At 43.4% G+C, this 21,817-nt stretch overlaps 9 protein-coding genes across 9 annotated transcripts; 3 read left to right on the top strand and 6 right to left on the bottom strand.

Annotated features, from left to right (window-relative positions):
• Window positions 1-47: 47 nt before the first annotated feature.
• Window positions 48-1,089, top strand: EAF02_008238 (uncharacterized protein; the record flags this gene model as incomplete). Its single annotated transcript, XM_038904286.1, has 2 exons — window positions 48-80; window positions 142-1,089. The coding sequence occupies 2 exons, from the start codon at window positions 48-50 to the stop codon at window positions 1,087-1,089; spliced, it is 981 nt and encodes a 326-aa protein (XP_038756008.1).
• Window positions 1,090-2,705: 1,616 nt separating this feature from the next.
• Window positions 2,706-5,861, bottom strand: EAF02_008237 (uncharacterized protein; the record flags this gene model as incomplete). The annotated part of the gene is made up of 11 exons (XM_038904285.1): window positions 2,706-3,797; window positions 3,848-4,042; window positions 4,120-4,447; window positions 4,514-4,637; window positions 4,707-4,863; window positions 4,916-4,983; window positions 5,033-5,084; window positions 5,162-5,224; window positions 5,288-5,360; window positions 5,460-5,534; window positions 5,623-5,861. 11 exons carry the CDS (start codon window positions 5,859-5,861, stop codon window positions 2,706-2,708), a joined length of 2,466 nt encoding a protein of 821 aa, XP_038756007.1.
• A 95-nt stretch (window positions 5,862-5,956) lies between these two features.
• EAF02_008236 (uncharacterized protein) lies at window positions 5,957-8,167 on the bottom strand. The gene is made up of 3 exons (XM_038904284.1): window positions 7,861-8,167; window positions 6,962-7,807; window positions 5,957-6,915 (listed from the first exon to the last, which is right to left on the bottom strand). The coding sequence occupies exons 1-3, from the start codon at window positions 8,141-8,143 to the stop codon at window positions 6,578-6,580; spliced, it is 1,467 nt and encodes a 488-aa protein (XP_038756006.1). The 5' UTR covers window positions 8,144-8,167; the 3' UTR covers window positions 5,957-6,577.
• A 588-nt stretch (window positions 8,168-8,755) lies between these two features.
• On the top strand, window positions 8,756-10,377 carry EAF02_008235 (uncharacterized protein). The gene is made up of 5 exons (XM_038904283.1): window positions 8,756-8,901; window positions 8,973-9,133; window positions 9,199-9,407; window positions 9,464-9,845; window positions 9,907-10,377. The coding sequence occupies exons 3-5, from the start codon at window positions 9,254-9,256 to the stop codon at window positions 10,199-10,201; spliced, it is 831 nt and encodes a 276-aa protein (XP_038756005.1). The 5' UTR covers window positions 8,756-8,901; window positions 8,973-9,133; window positions 9,199-9,253; the 3' UTR covers window positions 10,202-10,377.
• Window positions 10,378-12,364: 1,987 nt separating this feature from the next.
• EAF02_008234 (uncharacterized protein) lies at window positions 12,365-14,271 on the bottom strand. Its single transcript, XM_038904282.1, has 2 exons — window positions 13,981-14,271; window positions 12,365-13,926 (listed from the first exon to the last, which is right to left on the bottom strand). Exons 1-2 carry the CDS (start codon window positions 14,093-14,095, stop codon window positions 12,623-12,625), a joined length of 1,419 nt encoding a protein of 472 aa, XP_038756004.1. The 5' UTR covers window positions 14,096-14,271; the 3' UTR covers window positions 12,365-12,622.
• A 648-nt stretch (window positions 14,272-14,919) lies between these two features.
• Window positions 14,920-15,649, bottom strand: EAF02_008233 (uncharacterized protein; the record flags this gene model as incomplete). The annotated part of the gene is made up of 2 exons (XM_038904281.1): window positions 14,920-14,953; window positions 15,006-15,649. The coding sequence occupies 2 exons, from the start codon at window positions 15,647-15,649 to the stop codon at window positions 14,920-14,922; spliced, it is 678 nt and encodes a 225-aa protein (XP_038756003.1).
• A 778-nt stretch (window positions 15,650-16,427) lies between these two features.
• EAF02_008232 (uncharacterized protein) lies at window positions 16,428-17,382 on the top strand. The gene is made up of 4 exons (XM_038904280.1): window positions 16,428-16,657; window positions 16,725-16,832; window positions 16,909-17,016; window positions 17,090-17,382. The coding sequence occupies exons 1-4, from the start codon at window positions 16,529-16,531 to the stop codon at window positions 17,132-17,134; spliced, it is 390 nt and encodes a 129-aa protein (XP_038756002.1). The 5' UTR covers window positions 16,428-16,528; the 3' UTR covers window positions 17,135-17,382.
• Window positions 17,383-18,036: 654 nt separating this feature from the next.
• On the bottom strand, window positions 18,037-18,720 carry EAF02_008231 (uncharacterized protein; the record flags this gene model as incomplete). The annotated part of the gene is made up of 1 exon (XM_038904279.1): window positions 18,037-18,720. One exon carries the CDS (start codon window positions 18,718-18,720, stop codon window positions 18,037-18,039), a length of 684 nt encoding a protein of 227 aa, XP_038756001.1.
• Window positions 18,721-19,636: 916 nt separating this feature from the next.
• Window positions 19,637-21,599, bottom strand: EAF02_008230 (uncharacterized protein; the record flags this gene model as incomplete). Its single annotated transcript, XM_038904278.1, has 2 exons — window positions 19,637-20,554; window positions 20,607-21,599. 2 exons carry the CDS (start codon window positions 21,597-21,599, stop codon window positions 19,637-19,639), a joined length of 1,911 nt encoding a protein of 636 aa, XP_038756000.1.
• Window positions 21,600-21,817: the final 218 nt, after the last annotated feature.

Genomic DNA, 21,817 nt, shown 5'->3' with positions numbered 1-21,817 from the left:
ACCCCTTTATCATTGCCGTGTTCCCCAAGTACAAAATCATTACAATCATGTTTTCCCTTCCAAACCTTGCCCCGACAGACGTGTGTACACAGTCCATAAGCTTTGTTTACCTGAAAGTCATAACTAACTCATACATCACAGTCCTACAATCTCTGGTACACATCATCTCATAGCAACATTCCCCAGCACACAGAACCCACAAACAATGCATTTGATCATACCGCTCCCCATATCGCATCTAACCAAAACCACGGCTCACGTCGTCAACAAGCCAGCAATAGAACACCCCTAGCACGACTACGCTTAGATGAAGAATATATCGAGAGGAGAAAACAAAATGTACAAAACTGGGGAAGTTCCTGGATCAAGCCTCCTGGAGTACCAAAATCATTGCATCAATTGAGAGAAGAGAAGAGAGAAATGGAAGAACATCAAGAAGCAATGAGACGAGAACAATTGGCACAAGAACTTGCCGAAGCGGAACAGGCGGAGGCGGAGGCAATGATACCGGCTGAGGATCTTGAGGGGGAGATGGACGGCATGGTGGATCTTGATGATGAGATTCCCGATGCGGATGAGACGGGGATGGGACCTAGTGATTCATCCGATGCCAGCGAAGATGATGAAGAAGATGAAGAAAACGATCTCGAGGATGTTCCCAGAGCACTCGCAGCTTCTCGCATGACGGATGAAGCTTACAGAGATGCGATAACACGTCTCGGAGCTCCCAGAGGTTCAATGCTCGAGGACGATGGCGCTTCGACCATTGCTGAGGAAGAGCAATCGCAAATGCTACAGGAGGAAGATCTGGTACATGAGCATGAAGAAGATAATCAAGATGAGGATATGGAAGTCGATCTTGATGATGATATTCCTGAAGCCGACGAAGGATATGAACATACGGACACAGAAGATGAAATTGATAGCAGTGAGGAGGAAAGCGAGGCGGAAAGTCTTCCTGCTGGAAATCATGGAGGTCATGGTGCGAGTTTGGTTAGGAGTGATGGTACTCAAAACTCGATGGATCTTTCGAATCTTATATCGCACGATAGTAGTGTGTTATATAGTAGTCCTCGAGGAGCAAGATGATATGATGCATGATTCATTCATGGATATAGTCACAATTCTTGGAAGAAAAGAAAGACACAACGTCGAGGGCTGACAAGCAATACCCTTTGTAGAGTTTTGGGGGATGCTCACGTACAAAGTATATGATTATTGCAAGTCAGCATAATTGGTCGCTGTGCAGCAATCTAATACCACCAATGGTAGACACAACACTCTATCCAACAAAGCAAGCCTATCACGTACTAAATCAAACCAGCACATAAAACAAGCGTATAGCACAACACCCAAAACAACTCAATTCATTGGAAGAGATAAAAAGGTATCCGATAACTACGGCGTCATGGAGTATACATCTTTTTTTCGATACCCCAATATAAAATTTCATGTTTTTTCATTGTGGGAGGGTTTCTCTGGTGAGTGTGAAGTGATCATGCTACTTACCTGGGTACCTAGGTATAGGTATAGGTATTGATAGTAAGTGAATAATAGTGATTATGATAATGATGATAATGATGATAATGATAATTTTTGTAGATGGGTAAGTGAGGAATTCGGTTTGTGAGCTTGAGAATGTTGGGTTGGTGTGATGTTGGAAGTTGGAAGTTGGTGATTAGTGGGAGTGGGAGTGGGAGTGGGAGTGAGGGTCTGGGTGGAATGTTGATGGGTGGGAAGGGGTGAAGGGGTGAAAGGGTGAATTGAAAAATTGGAGTCTGAGGGGAGGGAGGGGGAGGGGGAGGGAGAGTGATTTCTTGAGAGGTGGAAGGAAGGGGAGAAGGAAGGGGAGAAGGAAGGAGAGACGATTTGTTTGTTGGGAATTAAGAAATGGGAATTAGTGAGAGGCAGGAGGGAGGAGGAGTAGGGAGGAGGAGTAGGGAGGAGGAGTAGAAGTACAAGTTCGCTGACTGGGTGGATAGATATAGATTGGATTAAATAAAAGAGGTGTGGAAAAGATCTGTGGATAGTGATGATGTTGTGAATAGGTTTGGGAATGGGGATGGGGATGGGGATGGGTTGGAAGAGGAATAGGAATATGAGTGTTGAGGAGAGATTGGATAGGGATGATTGGGCTTGGGTGTGGGTGTGGGATAGGGATTAGAATCAAAATCAAAATCAAAATCAAAAGTGTGAGATATTACTTACTACATGGGAGCTCAAAAGTTTTTGGATTGAGTTGAGCCGAGTTGAGCCGAGTAATCGAGATGAGAAATCGTAAGGGACTCCAATGTGAGAGGATTATGAATATACGATATGATGGATTGGAAAAGGGAAAGGAAAAAGGGGAATACAAATGCTAGCATTAGTAGGAACTCGAGAGGATGGTGGGAGGAATGATGCGCGTGAAGATTCTTGGTGGAATCGCTGTGGTTGATTTATGAATGTATAAATACCTATACATGTGTGTGTATATACATTTTCGCCTTAGCCCCCATTGTATTTTCTAACTAGGTAGCCACTCCATCTCCTCACCTCCACATCTCCTTAACACAAAGCTCCCTCATCCCATTCCCACCCCTCCCTCCCCTCCTCCCCTCCTCCCCTCCCTCCATCTCAAATGTTACAAAACATCATCAAGGTAAACATTGACCTATCTCTCATCAGTTCCCAACTCCCAAACCATCTCTCCCAAATCCTCAGACTCAAGATATGAATAAAATACACTCACTATAATAAGCATTACTAGCTTTACAACTCCCACTCGCGCAAACCGTCGGCCCCGTATACCCCGTTCCACCACACTGTCCATAAAGCGTTTGCTGAGCCCCGGCCGCAGAAGACGTCGTCGTGCTAGCTACACTACTCGAGCTAGTTTTCGTCGTGAGAGTAGGTGTCGTCGTCGAGGTCAGAGAAGTCGTCGGTAGAGAAGTCGTCGCACCTGTGCTTGTTGAAGTTAAAGTAGAAGTAGATCCCAACGCTGTACTAGTACCAGCGCCAGAACTCGAAAGGGTTCCGATTAGTCGGATATCCCGACTGCTACTTCCTACATACACGTTGAATTTTCCGGCTGGTAGGATCCAAGACTGAGTCGTCGTATCCCAGTAACTTAAATCTTTTCTTCGGAGAGAGAAGGTAACGCTGTTTGCGACCCCGGCTGCGAGATTGATTTTCTTGAACCCGCGGAGTTGTTTCGGGGGTGTGTTTGGGACGGAGCTCGGAAATCCAATATAGAGCTGTGCCACTTCCGCACCGGAAACCGTACCGTTATTTGTAACCGACACCGAGACTGTAGCGATGACGTCGTAGAGATTTGCTTTTCCTCCCGGCAGAAGAGCGCTACTTCCAGGAGCCGTAGAAATAGACGAGAGAACGAGATTCGCATATGAAAACGAAGTATAACTTAGCCCGAACCCAAATTCATAACGTGGCACGATGGAACTCTGATCAAAATGTCTGTAATCGATAAACAATCCCTCAGCATAACTATCATCACCACTCGCAATCGCCGTGCCATAATCAGCCTGCGTCTTGGCGATTGTGTAAGGGAGTTTTCCGGAGGGAGACACAGATCCGTATAGAATATCCACGAGCGCATTTCCGGATTCTTGACCGGGAAGACCGGCCCATACGATGGCGATGACGTTGGGGAGAGCGAGGATGCTTTCGAGGATTAGGGGACCGACGCTGTGAACTACTACGATTGTGTTTTTGTTTACGGCGGCGACTGCGGCGACGAGGGCGTTGCCTGAGTGCCAGGGATCGAGATTTATGCGGTCGCCTTTTGCTCCTTCGACCTGTTTTGAGGGTAAGTAAGAGCGGGGTTTGAATACACTTTGGAACATACAGTTATATATTCCTCGCCTGCATCGGAATTGATAAAAACAATAGCTGTAGCGGCAGCACTTGCCACTGAAGCCCCTGTTGATGTTGAATCTGTATTTGAAAGAGTTAAGGTCGTGCCATCTGTAGCGGCCTTGACTTTTAGTGCATCATATGGTGCAACTAAATATGGGAAGTCCGCTGTTCCTGAGCCCCAACCCTATATATCACAATTAGATCTAATTCTTTCGAATCAAGAGCAGTAATTTGCAGAAGAGAGAAAACCACATGACTCACCATAGCTAAAGTCCCCGTATCACAACCCCTATCTGTACATGCATTCGCGCCTGCTGGATTGACAATAGCATCTTGACCAATCAATGCTAAACTGACCGGTTTCTTAAGTGGCAATGCATTATTAGTATTCTTTAAAAGAACGATTCCATCACGAGCAACAGCTCGAGCAACAGTATTATGGGTTGAAGAAACATTGGGACCGCCGACTCCACCATTCCAGGAACTCCAGCCGGTCACAACGGGATAGTTTGTATCTTGACCGAGATAGTACCAGGAGGCTAGAATACGAGTTGCCATGTCATCAAGACGAGTTTGGGGAACTGTGCCACTGCGGAATTGTTAGATGGGATACATGGATATACATTATGGTAAAGGTATTATTTGGTAAACTCACGCAGTAACGGCATTGAGAAGATTAGTTCCCCATATGAAATTATTGTCGCCAAAATTGTCTCCTGGCATCGCCATATCCATTCCTGCATTTGCACTACCAGTGGTAGTTTTCTGCGCAGCCCAATCTATACACTCGTCAGAACCTCTCAACAAAATAGTATCTTAGGCATAGTTCGATCTGATACGATACATACCACTAACAACATAACCTTGAAAATCTAATTCGTTTTTCAACAATCCCGTAAGTAAAGCTTGATTTTCACAAGCGTACGAGCTGTTAAACCTGTTGTATGAACACATTACTGATGCAACGTTTGCCTTCACTGCTTCAGCGAAGGGCCAAAGATATAACTATATTATTGTAAGTATCACGCTTAATTTGTGATGGTAAGTGGACACGCACCTCGTGATTAACTCTGTCGACAATATTCGAACTCATCGTTCCTCGATTCAATTCTTGTTCATTCCCAACTAGAAGAAATAGTTAGATAGCGAATGCCATGAATGTGCAATAACCTACGGTAATGTTTTGCGCATGCTTGGACACCTGCTGCTTGCATGCCCTCTACTGTCTATGAGTTCAACGTCAATACATGTCGTTCTAGTCCTCTCGACAAATTGGGTAAAGGGTGATAAAATGAAGTCTCACATTCGCCATGGCAACACCAGAAAGATAAGGATCATTACTAAACCCTTCCCAATTCCTCCCCCCCTATTCAATATCAGTATTTTCTCAGACAATCCACTAAGGAATAGGAGATAGCGAGCTACAGACCACTGGAATTTTCCCCAAAGGTCCAGCCACAGGACCTAACTGATTATGAACACCGAGTGCTTGGCTTCGGCCCCTATCATGTACAATGAGCTTTCATCCATCGGCATTTTCGTCTCAATCACGATAGTCATAGAATGGATGCCATCATACCTAAGCATTACCCCTCGCATACATCAACTCTGTATCCCACGTGCTACCTGTAGTAATTCCAGCAGGAAATGCGGTTACTTTCTGAGCATACCGAACTCTATCTCACATCAATATTAACATCATTGACCATTATCTTTTCTCAGTGGTCGTTTCGTTCTTTCACAAATCCACAGAAAATTACATACCCAAAGGACCGTCCTTGTAAACAGAAAGCCGGCCATCCAATTGACGGAATAGCAGCGGTATTGCCAACGCAAGGCCCCTTCTCCCATCCAACGCCTGTAACTAGAGTAACTTTGTTCGCATTTGTAAGTTTGGCTAAAGCTGTTTTAGCTTTGGTATATGCGGCATTCCAATCCCCATCACCTGCTGCGGCATGAATGGGGGTAGATAATGCTAGAAGAATAAAAGAGTAGAAATGCATTTTATCTGTATGAAAAGACAGCATACATGAGAGAACAAAACTGAAAGCACAGTGGAGGTAGAAATGAGGAATGATTATCACTACTATATACTCACGTTCGCACTCAAGCTTTGACGGGTGAGATCAGGGTTGTGAAGTCACTACGGAATAACGGCTGGTCATGCAATTTGGAAAAGTAATTTGAATCGGCAATGATCCTTGGTAAACACCCTGAGATACGGCGAGAACGTCCGAGTCTCACCGTGTACCAGATGACTCGAGTCATCCATGGCGATGACGGACTGACAACACCAAGAGCCCACTGTACTTCTAACAGTGGACATGATAGTGGGTGTAAAATCCGATGTGCCTTTCACCAAGCATTTATCAACGCACTCCGAAGAAACAAGCACTTTAAATTCAGAAGTTGAACCTATGTAATTGGTTTGTATTGGCTGGTGAGCCCCATGGGGTACAGAATTTGACTTTAGCATAAATTCCCCACAAACCACCACTTTACTCCCGGTCCGAATCCCCGTTCGGTACTTACTAACAGAAACACAACAACCACATTTTGACGCAATAAAACGTCTGGGTTTATTTTTCACTCTTGTTTCTCTTGAATTACACTCAGCTTATTGGGAGGGGTGGTCTTGGCACGTGGACAAGTTTTTCTTTGGAATTAATATATTCCGAGCTTTTTGGTATCATACTTGTTGATCTGCAAATAGATCTTCTCATCTGCTATCGACATCGTATAATACGTCGGTTCGAATGACGTACTTTGCTGAAGCATTCGAGCTTCGTTTGACACCGGTGCCTTCGTGAAGTAAACTTCCCTCAGTCTCACCATGTGGAAACATTGCCACACTACCTTGAATCGGCTTTATTGAATACGCATTCATGCTACCTTCTTTGGCGCTTGGAAGGAAATAAGTCGTCTCTCCAGCGTCAAACTCATCGTTCAGATATATCAAGAATGTGAATAAAGAAGACTGCTTTGCTTCAGGTGGAGAAGAGTCATAGATGTATTTATCATTCGTGGGGTCAATTCCGGAAGGGGGCCAAGCACCATCTGTATCATTAGTAAGATGGAACTGATGAGAAAGGGGGTTGCTTACCGATATGGGCACGATATTCCGCACCAGGAACATAGCGGTATACACGAAATCTTCTGTTCAGACCTCTTACCTGTTTTCCATTGACTTGCGTTGGAACAAATTCTTTAACTCTATTCCACACTCCATCGCAGAAAGCATTATCCGCAACCCAATAAAAGTTGTGGGCCAAAATACTATTCTCCTCACCTTCCTCACGTATTGGGGCATCTGGTGTAAACCCCACAGTCTCGCCAGCAGCAATGATTCGAATGCATTCTTCTGGACTCAAAACATCCTTAAGTAGATGTAGATTTGGCACAATTGGATGTGTATGGTGAGTTGTCTTTGGAGGAGTATCAGAAAAGGCAATGGCATTGTCCTGTGATGCCCAGAGGATCGCCGGATGGATGTTTGCTGGCTTGCGATCCAATCCTGGTGTTGTTTCTATGACTCGGAATCGAGACTTGATATCTTTTGGCAAGTGATTGAATATGCTACCGTCTAGAACCGAATTGTAGGTCTGGTTGCGTGGTATTGACTCATCCCTCAAGTTCCATGCTTTCCTTGGTACAATGGGACCATTTGTGTCTATACCATCCTCGATCGAATAGTCCACTGGGCCTGTGACTCGAAGTATCGCATCTAGCACAACCAATAATTGCTCCTCTCTCGCCGTTCGCTTGGCTGCGGTTTCGTCAAGTTGCTCTGCTAAACCACTCACAACGTCTAAATCTCGAACCCATCGGCAGAGCGCACCTAATTTGGGCTTTTGCCCTCGGATTCGCATCTCCGCAAGTAAAATTCTAGCTTCGGTATAGCCTTCATCTGCAAGAGCACCGCTGATGCGAGCCGTGGGGTTTGTGTCGACTACACCAAAATTAGTGCTCGCAATTAGTGACGCGGATGGATAGATAGCATACTAGACGCATTGAAGCCTGTTGTGCAAGCATTTCGAAAGTCAAAAACCGCAGTCCGCAATTCCTTACATGCCTTCGATTTTATCAAAGCAGGATTCTGCGCTAATATTTTGAGGGTGTCAACGGATATTTCGATATCTTCCTCGGCGATTAGAAGATCGTGAAGAGTCTTGGGTTCAGTTGAAAGCTCCGGAGGTGGAGTGATAATACTTGTAGTCTTCACTTTCTTGATGTTTTGCTTAATGGGCAGATTTTGCTGCTTCCTCTTGGCCTTTGATTTCACCATTGTAGAAAGAAAATTTCATTCGATTATCGTAGAGAAATTGATAATTGGATGGATGGTACGAGTATCATTTCAAGAATGGTAAATATATTGCCGAGCGGTGAAAAGTGTCGCCACTACTTCCCCACGCCCCCACAAAACTTTCAACCATAATCTGATAAGAAATCCCATTTTGACGTTCCATAGGTATTCGGACTTATCACAGATTGTTCCAAAAGTCACCATGACATCTCGAGCATGAATAAGTCTCAAGTTCTCAGCACATTCAATTCTTCGCAGAAAAAGACACACCCATTTCAATATTAGAATTCTTCTGCAGAAGTATGTTAAAGTTAAGATCTATGCAATTGAGAAGGTCGGAATAAGCTGTGTGTTCGTTTACTATCTCTGCTCTGGGACAATTAGTCCTACCAATTACCTGAAATATCGGTGTCCTCGACGAATATAGTTATTCGTACTTCAATGCTGTGCTACGTTACCATTGGCAAGCATTCTGTAACCAGGTTGACCTAGTATGTTTGGCCCACGGCTGGAAGCGATTACCCAGATCTTGCAGGTGTACGCGTCGCAGCATGAATCTTTTCATTTCATTACCCGTGAGTGATTTTCGTGCCAGCCATTATCAAACATTCTATATTTCGGGCGAGGGGACCTTTGTCTCCAAGCAACAAGGATCCTGTCGATTCTCGGGCCAAGGCCACACGAAGTCAGCATATAAGGCGTTTATCCAGGCCAATGATGTTGTAAATACTTTCGCAAAAGTAAGCTGGATTTAGTAGTGCAGCCACTGCAGCGACCAGTTTGACGGATCAACGAATTAATGAACCTACAGATACACGAAGTAGTATGCCAGCGGCATGCAAGGAGCAAGAATTGACGATGAGCCAGCCTATCGGTTGAGATCTTGCATGCCGTTTGAAAAGTTTTGGAGATGCTGCCTGTTCATTCGCGGGCTATTCTTCAATGTGTTTGTAGCTGTAAGACTGTTTGAGAGTATATATCCCACCATCTGCAATTGAAATCTAAAGAGTGGATTTGATTTACAGTAGAAAATATAGGTTTGTCAACTGACTCTCATTTTTTCCTTACTACCATCTGGCTCCAGCAGAGAGAATGGCTTCGGCACACGTAGAAACACCACCTGCAGACACAACTGGTCTACCAGATTATCTTCTGGACCCTAATGCAGTGATGAAAGACGTTGATGCCAAATGGCGATACAATCAACCGCCGGACTATACAAATACAAGAAGAGTCTGGGCACAGAGTGTGTAAATCACAGATCACCATCTACAGAGAGAAACACTCATTAATTTCTCGCAGCCAAAACACAAAGTCACACGGCTACGTCCCTACCATCTCTTGTCGAAAACCTCGTCAAGAACTGGGAAGTAGAAGCCTCTTTCAAAACTGACATTTCTGACTGGCGCACCATCGATCATCCCAACTTCACATTCTCTATCAATGGCTCTGCGCCTGTTACAGGTGAATATATGTTGAAAGTGGGCACTTATAATGCTATCCTTACATCGAACGAATACTATTCTCCGGAAAAATCAGATTTTTCGAGCAGTCACAGGACATTTAAAAGGATGATGCCAACCTTCGCATGGGAGGTATTAGAGGTATATAGTGGGCCACCAACCGTTAGTTTCAAATGGAGACATTGGGGTATTATGAAGAATGATTATGTTGGAGTTAATGAGTACGTTCATATCTCCTCCCACCTTTACATCTTCCCCTTGCCCTGCGTTGACCTCAATTAGCAAAGGCGAAAAGGTAACCATTCCCTCGCATGGCGGAACAGTCGACATCAAAGGCGTTGCAATAGCGAAAGTCGACTCAGCAGTACGTCTCCAAGCTGTAGAGATATTCTACGATCCCCTAGAGATGTTCCGACAGATAGTGAACAATAGCGATGTCAAGAAATCCGAGTTGCCTAAAGGGAGCAAGGACGATCTAACAACATTGTTACATGGGGAAGGATATGCGGCTGAGCAGTCAGAGGCTGCGGTGTTATCCACAGGTTGCCCATTTATGCCCGGGGAGAACAGGGAATAAGGTCGATATTTGGAACTATGATACATGGTCCTCTCAATTGGAAGTACTGAGAGACTTGATACCGCTGGGATATGACTGTTTTTGCGCTTGAGGACCGCGATTGAGAAAAATTGAATCTAAATTTGCCCACTCAACCATTTATCTACTTGGTAGTAGAGCATCTACTATCTTGCACGTCTTTCACGTCACGTCTGCTTCATATTTCTATTAATCTGTCAGTGATTCTCTCTCAATGGGGCGATGAAGCAGCTTCCAGCCAAATTTAGTCGGATATTTGACTGCCGCAGTTTTGGGTATCATAGCTTGACCAGGTAACATCAGTTGTTTAAAAGTCACTTGATGAATATCCGCAGCTTCAGAATTAAAGGCCGGATCATTGATTGGCTTGCTGCATGTGAAAACAGATGATGGCCTTTGTCTAATCACTTGAAGTTAAGAATGCAAAACAGCTAGAACTAGATAGCTCTTAGCAATTTCCCATACAGTATGTACTAGTAGCTGGAGAATCTTCCTACACAATCATTAATTGGGGTACTGTTCTAAAACAATATTTTAGAGGGTCCGCTAAAACCTGAATAGTCCGAGCATAAAACAATGTGGACAACTTGGGTTTGAAGATGTCTTGGCAGGGCTGGAAATATCTATTTGAAAGTCAGAGGACGCTTGAATGATTTATCTGAAATCGACTTTTGACACATCTCGATGTACGAAAAGGCCCTGTGCTTTGTGCTAAGATTCCAGTATCCCCTAAGGTGCTAGAAATAGGCTCCATCGCTTAACAAGGATCTTATTGATCAATTAAATTATCAGGATTTTGAGAATTCTTGTTATATTAGAAGATCTTTTTACAATTATTATCAAAACATTTATTGATGTTATATAAATATGTACTCGTGCTATCTATAATTTCGTCGACCTTCCTCTGTGCTCTGGAAAATACTATAATAACCGATATACGAGCTTGTTTTAACCTTTTATGTTTTCTCATAGAGAAGCAAACATCCTTCCGGGAAAAGGAAGTCCCCTGGCTTGAAAATCATAAGTCGAATGGAGAGATTTTGTTTCTAGCTGCGGGGTGTACTGCGATGATAATGGAAACCCTCTAACAAGCAAGCCTAAAACTTTGTTAATACAACCAAGTTTGTCCTTTGCGAAATTCAAGTTTTTGAATGCGTCCAAAACTATTCCCACATCGCACCTTGCAGTATTCACGCAAATCACACGGATCCAGCTCCCATAAACTTCTACTTCTGCAACGTGGTGGTAATTTGTAATTATTTCATATGTGATTAACGTATCTACCGTCTATTCATACAGTTATATTCGTCTTTCATCTTCTGATACAGGTGAAAATATCTATGAAGCTATCACGAGTCTTACTGATGTGAAGCAAGATGACAGCATAGCAGTCTGGTATAACAAGTCTTCCGCAGGAGGATTTAGCTTTAGTCCTCAATTCAGATTTATTAACGTCATAAGCAATTCAAAAGATGCTGTGGAAGTATAGAAAGCCTACGTAAGTAGACGCTTGCCAAACCTCGATAGAAATAGCTTTGGATTGGAGAGTAAATACTTCTTCTATCTAATTGCTATCGATTTTTTGTTGCAGTAAATTCTTATGGTTGAATCCGGGGATTTTTATGAGTTGAAGACCAAGATTCGGGCCTCGATCAGCAGTATGGAAGCACCTATTACATCGAACCGTTTTACGGAGGTTGTCATCGAGGCCGCTTCCGAAAATGCCAGAGTGTGAATTGTCAACGCAAAGGCTTATCTACTCAACGAAAGACACAGCTGAACTATACATACGAAGGGCATGAGAGCTACAGTAGACCAGGGTAGTTTAAACCAGGAGCTAATCAATCTAGCAGAGCGTTCGCCAGCCATGCGAATAGTATGGAAACTCTAATTCTCCTTTTTTCCATCTGGCGAGAATACAGGCATTACAACTTACTTTGATCGCCTTGCTTTTAGAACAAAAAGTCATGGTTCTGGTAGTATTCCCGTGAGTATTGCGTAAATAGCCGGTGCTATAGATCTCCCTGCTCATAGAAATCCTAACTTGAGAATTTTGGAAGTGGACAGCAGTTGCATAGATAGATACATCCGAACTTTTCCCCCAAACACTCAATTCTTCTACCAAGCTAAAACACTTCCAATCCTACACCTGGGGAATAGTCACCGCAAATGAAGAGTGCAACGAAACGAAAATTATTTTTAAGCACTTAGACACACTCTTTATATCTCATCATTCATGCAATCAATAGATATCATTTGATGGCTCCACCCCTTTTTCATCGAAGTAGTAACTCTATCGTCAAGAACCATGATCGACGATAAATTATTCCGGTGCGTCCATTTTGGGCATAGAGACAATCATATCGGTTATCTGTAAGCTACTGAATGCTGGCGTACGCATCTCTATATAATATATCTATCAACAATTTCTTCTTCCACTACATCATCAAGTGCGCTTCCAACCTTGACCGGCGCATAAAGGTGTCTCTCCTTGTTGGAGTTCCTCCGGGTCAAGTATGACCTCAACACTAGCGCTAATATAGCACACAAACCCATCAATGCTGCGCTGGCCCCCAAGCCTCTCGGGTGTGCAGGCTCATCCTCGGCTCTCCACCAGGGCTTTACTCCGGCGGGAGAGAATATAACTGACAGTTGTGCCGCCCCCACAAGTATCGTCAGGAGAATTCCTCGCCCAAACGCCGATTGTTCACTTCCTAATGCCCAGGAAAGAATTATCATCATCGCGCCGTAGGATCCTACGCAAGCTGGGAAAATGGCAAAGAAAGACCACCAGATATTCCAGTCAAGGATGGCAACTAAGGACATGGTGGCAAAGCCTGCTGCAGAAAGGAGGCTACAAACAAAAACGAAAGAACCTCGAACTTGCTTTTTATCGGAAATCCTCGCTAAAATGAAGATTGTAATGATGGAAACAAGATATGGAGTTATGGTTAGGAGGTTGAAGATTAAGTGTGATGATGGAGCCAAGTCTGAAATCACGGTGAAGAAAAAGTAAGGCATGGAGACAAAAGATATTCGATGGTGTACGGCGAGGTAACAAGGTGCTGGTGCAGTTGCCAAGTTGGCACAAATAAACATTATAACGAACATAACGTTTTTTGGCTCATAAAGGTCCTTGAATTTTGACTTCCAGCTGGTTGAGTCAAGAGAGTTCATGAATCTTGTAGAAAAGCTATTCTCGATGGAAACTGGAATTTTTAACCATAGTATAGCGATGACGATGATACCGAGTATACCATCAATAGCGAAGATAGCTTGCCAACCCAGAATAGACTTATCTTTCATGAAACTGACCAAAGCTGAAAGAAGTGGTCCAGCCACTACAATCTCAGCAGGAGATACGGCAACAAAAATTGCAACAGTAGTAGCCAATTTGCTCCTAGGAAATTGTGAAATTGACAGCAACAACGATCCAGGAAAGATCGCGCCACCGATCCCAAGCATTGAGCGTATAATGAGTAAGACTTCCGTAGAGGAAGCCCCGATCTGTGCTAACACTAACAGAGTTTGAAGACTTGTGATTATGAGAGCCATCTTGTGGATATTGATATTTGATATCTGCCATAGTAGTAGTAACCAAGCGAATGCAAAAAGTACGAATTTGGTATCCGTGTATAATTCTTCGGAATCGATTTGCGCTAATTTGAAGTGGGCTGAGAGGCCAGCGGTGCGGGCTTGTCCAATAACTGTTACTTGTTAGTAGTTGTTCATCGGGAGCAGGTGGGAATTCTATAACTTACAGAAGTCATCGAGTTGCCACCAAATGTAGGGAAGGAGAAGATAGATGGTAGAACTAGGACGGGAGGTGTACAGTGAGGAGCTGTCGCTCTTTTCGAGGTCTTCTGGGAGTATCATTATTAATCTTTTGCGAGTTCGAACATTTGCCGTGGATATTGAGAAGTGAAACGACAGAATGGATAGATGAAATGAGCTGGTAGTATCCGATGAAGATCACAGGATATTGTTGAGTTATGGAAAAGATTAGACAGAATCGATAATCCGCTGAATCCGAGTACATTAGCTGCGAAATTTGAAATCAATACAAGACACAAAAACTTGGCAATTTTGACTCTCACGATAGTTCAGAATCTCTTCGTAAGACCTAATGCATATCATAGTAGGAAAGGCGACCCGCAATTGTTCGCTAACGGCAAGTTGTAACGAATTCAGGGGCCCACTTCTGACCCCCGCATTACAGCAGCAACGTAGTACATTCTAAGCGTATACGAATTTTGGAGGGGTAAATCTCTGTTATCAGTAAATCGGCGTTCTTATCATCATAGTAAGTCTTTCATATCAAACAATAGAATGCTATGTGTGCTCGTATAGTAGCTTCCAGGAGGACGATGAAAGAGGCAGGGGGTTTGCCCTGAACTTCCACGAGAACAGCGATTTTGATGTCCAATCTAGAATCTAACGACTGAACGCCACTATGAACAAACGTGTGAATTTACGATACTGGAAAGACTTGAAACTGCTAAAAAATACTTTGTTTCTCTCAAGGAAAATATCGTTCAAATCTACGGCAATGCTGCGGATTGAAATCGAAGTAGGTCAAATTTTGAGCTCCAATTTATTCATTATGCTGCTATAATTGTAGGTACAGATAGATCTCCAGAGATTTCACTTGCTAAATACTGTTACAGCCCCTAGTCCCTTCTTCCATAGAAACGAAGGAACTAATTTTCGTATCCTGGATTGTCCATAAGGCTCCTGTATGCTATTAGTACAATAGATTTTGGTTCAAAGAGAATATGAAACCTACTTAAGTGGTACACAAGGCATGAAACCCAAAGTACTCTCCGTTATCGACATATCATTCGCAAGAAAAGACTCATTATACGCATTCTTGATCGTTTTCGTAATCGTCATCGCACAATGATTAACATGATGAATACTTCCCACCAATCCCGGAACCATCGTTTTCTTCAGCGCAACCGCCAACGCCAACTTCTGTAGCACAAATGTGCAATGCTCATCATGCCAATAATGAGTAAAAGCCCGCCGGGCATCACCTGATTCTAACCGGGAGATGTCGGCAGGAATCGTCAAGTTCGTGTCGACGAACCATTCCCGGTCGCGGAAGGGATGATAGTTGTCGTTGCCTTCGGGAAACGAACACTCGGGAGGCGCCCAAAAGCGCCCCATGGGATAGTAGCTACATCCTCTAGATCGCGCTTCCTCGGGTGTCTTTCCACAGTCTGTGTATGCGTAGTAGCCGGAATCGCCTTTAGACCATGGCCAGCGCACAACGGTGATGAGGAGGGCGGCGAATGCGAAGCTGGCTATACAGCCGAGGAGGATAGAAGGGAGGGAAGAACTGCGTCGCTTGATGGGTTGGAAGTCTGTGATATCGCTAGTGCTTTGAGAGTCGATATCTTTATAGCGTGAATCGCCGTCGAGATCCATGCTGGCTAGATGTTTAGTTGAGAGACAAGACTTGCGACGGGTTTAGAACAGAGAAGTGTACTGAAGACGATGAAAGTTATAAAAGTTAAGAAGAAACAAAAGACTCGGAAGGAAAAAGAAGGTGGGAAGCTAGATGAAAATGAAGACCAAAGACAGCAATTTCGAGAAGTCTGCAGTGCAGTTCAACGATAAGGAATTCTAGATTCATGAATCCATTTGAAACATTAACCCACTTCAGTACATTAAGTTGTACTGAGAATTTTGCAACTGGTTGTCAATAACTTTGGACTGCATTTCAGATTTTAGAAACCTTGTCAAGAAAAGGTAAATAGAAGTTGAAAGTCGACGCGAGAAATGAACCTTGGACTTCAAAGCTCTTGATAACAAGCAGTTTATGCAATAAGTATCCAATGAAAGGAAATGTCATTTTTCAGAAGCTACCGGAAGTATTCACGGAGTACAAGCTTACCTACCCACTTATGTATGCAAGCTGACCACAAGCGAAAATGGAGTTTACTATGGCAAGCCGACACGACAGCTTGGCCGAGGTAGGTGAACGAGAGTCGTACAATTTCGAATTGCAGATGAAGAAATTCGAAATCATTGTGTTTTTTGCGCGATCAAATTCTGCAGACAGCTTAGCTTGTATCAGAGTTGTAATGAATGAAATCATGAATGCAGATGCAAATTCGCTAGTAATACTAGGTAGATGTCGATACCACTAAACTTCTCCAGCGACAAGCAATATATAAGACTACTATCCTCAGAACTTTCCTAAATTTATAACCATCAGCTCCGATAACTTCATCTCAGATATCTCTTCATCTACCTCAAACAAACTAACCTAGTCAATTCAAGAAATCAACTCAAACCGCAATCATGAAGTTCACCGTCGCTACTCTTTTCCTCGCAACCATCTTTGGCATGGTCATTGCGGCTCCCGTCAAGAGAGAAGAAGCCGCTGTTGCATCTACTGAGGGTGCTTTCGAGGAGGAGAAGACTATTGTTGTGAGTGAAATCCCTATCGTATAACTTGGATCCTAGTAGAGCATTTTCTAATCACAGATGAGAGTAGATCGTTCGTGTCAAGGGCGAGGAAGTGGAAGAAGCCGCGTCAAAAAAAAGAGATGAGGCCGCTGCTGCCTCTACTGAAGGTGCTTTCGAGGAAGAGAAGACCATCGTGGTAAGTTAGACCCAGGGCTCCTTAGTAGAGCTCGAATGTTATGATTAGTTCTTGCTAATCAAAATCGTGGAAATAGATTGTTCGTGTAAAGGGCGAGGAAGTTGAGGAGGCTGCTTCCAAAAAGAGAGACGAAGCTGCTGTTGCCTCCACTGAGGGTGCCTTTGAAGAGGAAAAGAGTATTGTTGTAAGTAGTGTTCAATTCTTTCAGTGAAATTTGGAAATATATAGAGTGTTTACTAATCGAATTCGCCGAACAGATTGTACGTGTTAAGGGTGAGGAAATTGAAGAGTCTGCATCCTAGATGGTGTAGTTAATATTTGGATCTGGGGGATTTGCGAGATGAGTTATGATTTATGATCACGAGGATGAGATGGGGGGTTAGTACCGGGTCTAGAATAGTTGAATGTCTAAAGCTTGAGCAGTAGATGAAGGGCTTTCCGATCGCGGTCTTGCCAAACACTAGAGCGTAACTTCAGTAGTGCATAGATCACCTGCATTTAGCACTGGCAATGCTAGAATAGATGCATAAAACTATTTGTATCGTCTTTAACCTACTTTGAAGTTGTTATGCGATTTGTGATACCCAGGGGTTTTAATGGTCCAGATCGCGGTAAAGTAATCAGTGTTTTATTTTTCTGCATTATCTTTTACTCTTAAACCTTATGAAATATTCTACGAGTTTTTATCACGAGGTACTGCTGATCACTGGTATTAAATTTGAGAGTGAATCTCCTAACTCCGGAGAATGCATCTGTACGAGAGCCTCAGCGTTCATAAGTTTTAGTAAAAGAGCTTGCCACGAGCAATGCTCCAGCCGCTGTTAGTATCAATACTTTGATAAAATTCTATTGAAATATCCGACAAGGACATGGAATATAAATAGCGGAAGAAATTTGTCGGAATGATTTAGGTCATTTCTTAAGTTAAATCTTTTGGGGATATTAAAAAGATTTGAGATGTTGCATCTATTTTATATACTCAAACGTCTTGCAAGATTCCATTCAGTTCGATTACTAACTTGTGTTCAAATATTTACAGTGTTCTAAACGCCAAAAATGTTGGGACTTGCGGACTATAGTCCGGACGGGGACTATAGGAAGTCTTAATCACTCTTGCCTCCTTACAGCTCTGCGGCAAAGCTTCTTTTCGTAGATAATCTGCCAAGTTGTACATCTGAGTACACAAAAGCATCCTAGGAACCCCTCAAAACAAATTGACACACCCAAAATAAGTAAGCGTAACCTTTAACCCCAAAGTTTTCAGATCCGCAATCTTCTCCTGTCCATCCTCCCTCACATAGTTCCTCGTAACCCTCGCACAATGTTGCGAGTGTTCCTCATCTGCAGTCTTCGTATCCACCATCGGCAATCTCTTCTCCATTGCCATCGCCAGCTTTCTCCATGTGTATAGACAATGTTCATCGTGGTACGCCCAGGTCGTATACACATGGCCGTAGTTACCCGCCCTTACATTCATCATCTCGGTTGTGTTTAAGGGTTGTCGGAGGAAGGGATCGGAGTACCAGGGGAGATCATCAAAGACGTCGTAGTCACCTTCGTCGGTGAAGTAGCAGGCTTCGGGTACCCAAGAGCTGAGCATAGGTTCGAAATGACAGCCATTTTTAACAGCCTCTGCTGGGGTTCTTCCGCAGAATGTATGGTCTGGTGGTTCAGGCCGAGATAATTTGTTTTCCGAGACTCGCCGCGTATAAGAGAAGACTGAAAGAATGGATGCGAAGAGTAGTATGGTCATTACCCCAAAGATAAGTAAGTATTTTGTTGTTGTGAAAGTTCGACGAGAAGGGTTTATGTCGCCTTTGAGCTCGGCGAACTCCTCAGAGAGTAGAGGATCTTGAGATTCTCGACATTCTTCATCTTGCTTAGCCATTTTTGCATTCAACAAAAAATGGAAATTGAGAACAAAGTTGTCGATCAGACAAAGGTGATTTATTGGTTAAAGCTCACACTATAGCAAGCAAAGAACGAGTTCTGTCCAAGATCAAACAACATAGAGTTCGTGGCCATAGCGATATTTTTCGTTAGGTACCCGGAAGCTCAAGCTAGACAAAATATGGTGGAGGGGTGAAACCGTTACAAGTTGCTCTTTTGCGCAACAACTTGCCAGGCTTGGCTCGCCTGCGAAGGTAAAGTTCATATGCGGGGCTCACAGGGGTAGCGATAAGAGATAATCTGACTTGCATAGTCATGCGGGGTCGTAATAAGAAAGTCTAGATCTCTGGCAGTGCTGATAGTGGCACTATATCGCATCACCCAATGCCAAGAATGGATCCGGGCAATTTGAGATGATTTCACACTTTGCTCGTCAAATCATCTTCAATCTTCATATCAAATCTGCAGATCTTGCTCCTCAATTCCAAATTAGCCGATTGGATTTCAATTTGTATAAGACGTTCAAACAGTTTTGGCCGCGTCTTATATTTGCCAGCAAATCCACAATCAGTGAGTGCATAGGCTAAGTATCTATAATTACTCGCCAATCTTAACCACCTCATAAAATTCTACCAAGGATATTATAACATGGGCGAGAGTGTAGATTCATATTTCCGCATTTGCTGTTCCAAGTATTTTCTCAGCGGCCATGAGTAGTGTTTGGTATTTGCGGCAGTACTACAGTAGAGAAATTTACGTACCGTCTCCTCATCAACCCTCTTCCTATAGAAGCCATAACTTCAGAAGCGGTATTATGTTATCATTGGAGTGAAACACTATATAGTAAGAATTGATGATACGAGTAATTCGTATTATTCACCACTTGCTACAGTTATTTGACACAAATTCTAGCCCTATGAAACCAAGATATCCCAAGCCATGAATTTCCGAGAACGTGCAGACTCAACACTAGCATCAGTATATTCCGCATCTAGACTTGATCGCCAGTACTCTTCAAGACGCTCCAACGATTCACGAAATGTGCCGATCCACACTACATTTGGGGAAGTCAGCAAGCTTCTAAAGAAATCATACTGATCTGGCTCTGCTACAGATGCTGCCACACACAGTGGCCAGCGCAATACATTTAAGAGATCGGGATCGTTGATGTAAGCGTAAGACTCAAGTGCTCGATGAACTTCATGTTGGATCTCTGGCAATTTCGGCAAGGCTCCAGATAATACCACTTCCAGAAAGATGGACACAGAGCATGCAAAAATGTGTGTCACAACGAGTATATTGTAGCTTGGCTGTTGAGGCTTAGTGCTCGTACTTTGTTCAATGCTCTCAAGATTCTGCTTGAAGTTGTTAATCTCTTCCATATTCATGGAAATGCCCCTTTCTAATGTTTTCTTGATTGGGAAGGCTTTAGATACCAGTTCTCGTAAACTAAGTAGCCCTTTAACCTCTTTTCTCTCTTTCCATTCACGTAGGGAATATACGTCCAAGAGTATGCTGAAAAGCCAACTGCGGCACTGCAAAGCTGCTTGTAGAGGTGAACTATAAGAAGATGCGTGCAGAAATTGTTGATAACGTCTATTCAACGCTGGGACAGAATTTCTGGTGAGACTTGATAACAAGTCGAATCTGATGATGCAACCAACGAGAAAAACTTTAGCTGACTTGATAGTGCTTGATTCGGCGTCTGTCTCCTCAGCAAACGAAGAGCCGAAAGCATAATGTTGATCTTGATTATCGATCCAAGAAGTTACGATTGAGATACCCGCTTGGAGATGCAAGCACCAGTCAGAAGTTACTGACTTGTATAAAAGCTATAGGGTTTATTTTAGTGTATGCATGCAAAAACTGAATGATTTGACGTACGGCAGAATGCAAAAACATAACTATACAAGCTAATATCGAGACATCTTCGTATGATTTTGGATCTTGCAACTCATTATGAAGTTCTTTGATCGCCACGTCATATTGGGGTGTGTGCTCATCGATGGTTATATTTGTCTGGAGGTATTTGTGCGAACTGCTCAACGCCAATGTAGCATGGTATAGTGGCTGTGACTTGGAGACTAGCCACATGATATGTCCCTGGTTGAAGGCTGACAAATGTGATTGGCAAGACAGAAACTGCCAGTTAAACACTTTCTCGAAATAATAAGCCAATATTGTAGCGTCTCCCAATTTATCGATGGCCAGCGCTGATTTATTGGAGATGACGGCGAGGTTTTTCTGGGAAGAAGAGTGTCCAAATCCAGACATCAATTCCGGGACGTTTGCCTGCTGAGGCCGTGCAACTTTGTTGGCTTGTAATTGGATGTTGGGTGAAGATACCAGATCACACTCAAATGTATAACTATTAGAGTGAAGAAGTTCGATCTCGTGTGATAAGGCTTGTGAATCGGGGAAAAACAAGTCGGTAGAAAGAAAATCCGACAATGTATCATCATTTGATGGAGCAAAATCATGGTCAGAGCCGTGTGAGTGGGAAGAGGCTGCAGGGAAGACAGCCTCAAGCCCCCAGGAGTATCTTTGTGTGGTTGTAGGGGTTGTAACGAAGGTTGAGCTGAGACTGGAGTGCCGAGAATGAGAGTTTGTTCTTGAATTCTTCAATGAAAGGGAATTTTCGCTTGAACTTTCCCTCCTGCGTCTTCGTCTCCTCACTTCCGCTACCATCTGTTTGATCTTTATCGCTTCTGCCTTCTGTCTCGAGCCTCGATCCATCCAAATTGGCTGCTCTCCATATCCGTGGCACTCCAGCTCCAGAGATCCACAGGCTGAACAGATTGGAACTTTCTCGTCACATTTCCTCTTTCTCACACGACAGGTCCAGCATCCCTTTAGGCTTCGATACTCGTTTCCCATTTTGTGAGAACAACGAAAGCAAATTTTTCAAAATGAAAGAACGGGTAAGAATAGGCGCAAAGAAACCAACAGTTTTATAAAAAGTTAAGACTTAATCAGTGTAACGGTTCCATGCTGCATCTACCTCTAGCTAGTAGCTACTGTAACAGCGCTCCTTAGAATTGCTCTCCGTAACACTAAAATAAAGGCAATTCTATCGTGATAAGATCCGCAGGGAA

The sequence above is a fragment of the Botrytis sinoallii genome (assembly GCF_014898435.1).
Source record: "Botrytis sinoallii strain Bc 23 chromosome Unknown BSIN_015, whole genome shotgun sequence".
NCBI lineage: Eukaryota > Fungi > Ascomycota > Leotiomycetes > Helotiales > Sclerotiniaceae > Botrytis > Botrytis sinoallii.
The sequence above is the reverse complement of the archived record's forward strand: the minus strand, read 5'-3'. Positions and strand labels throughout refer to the sequence as shown.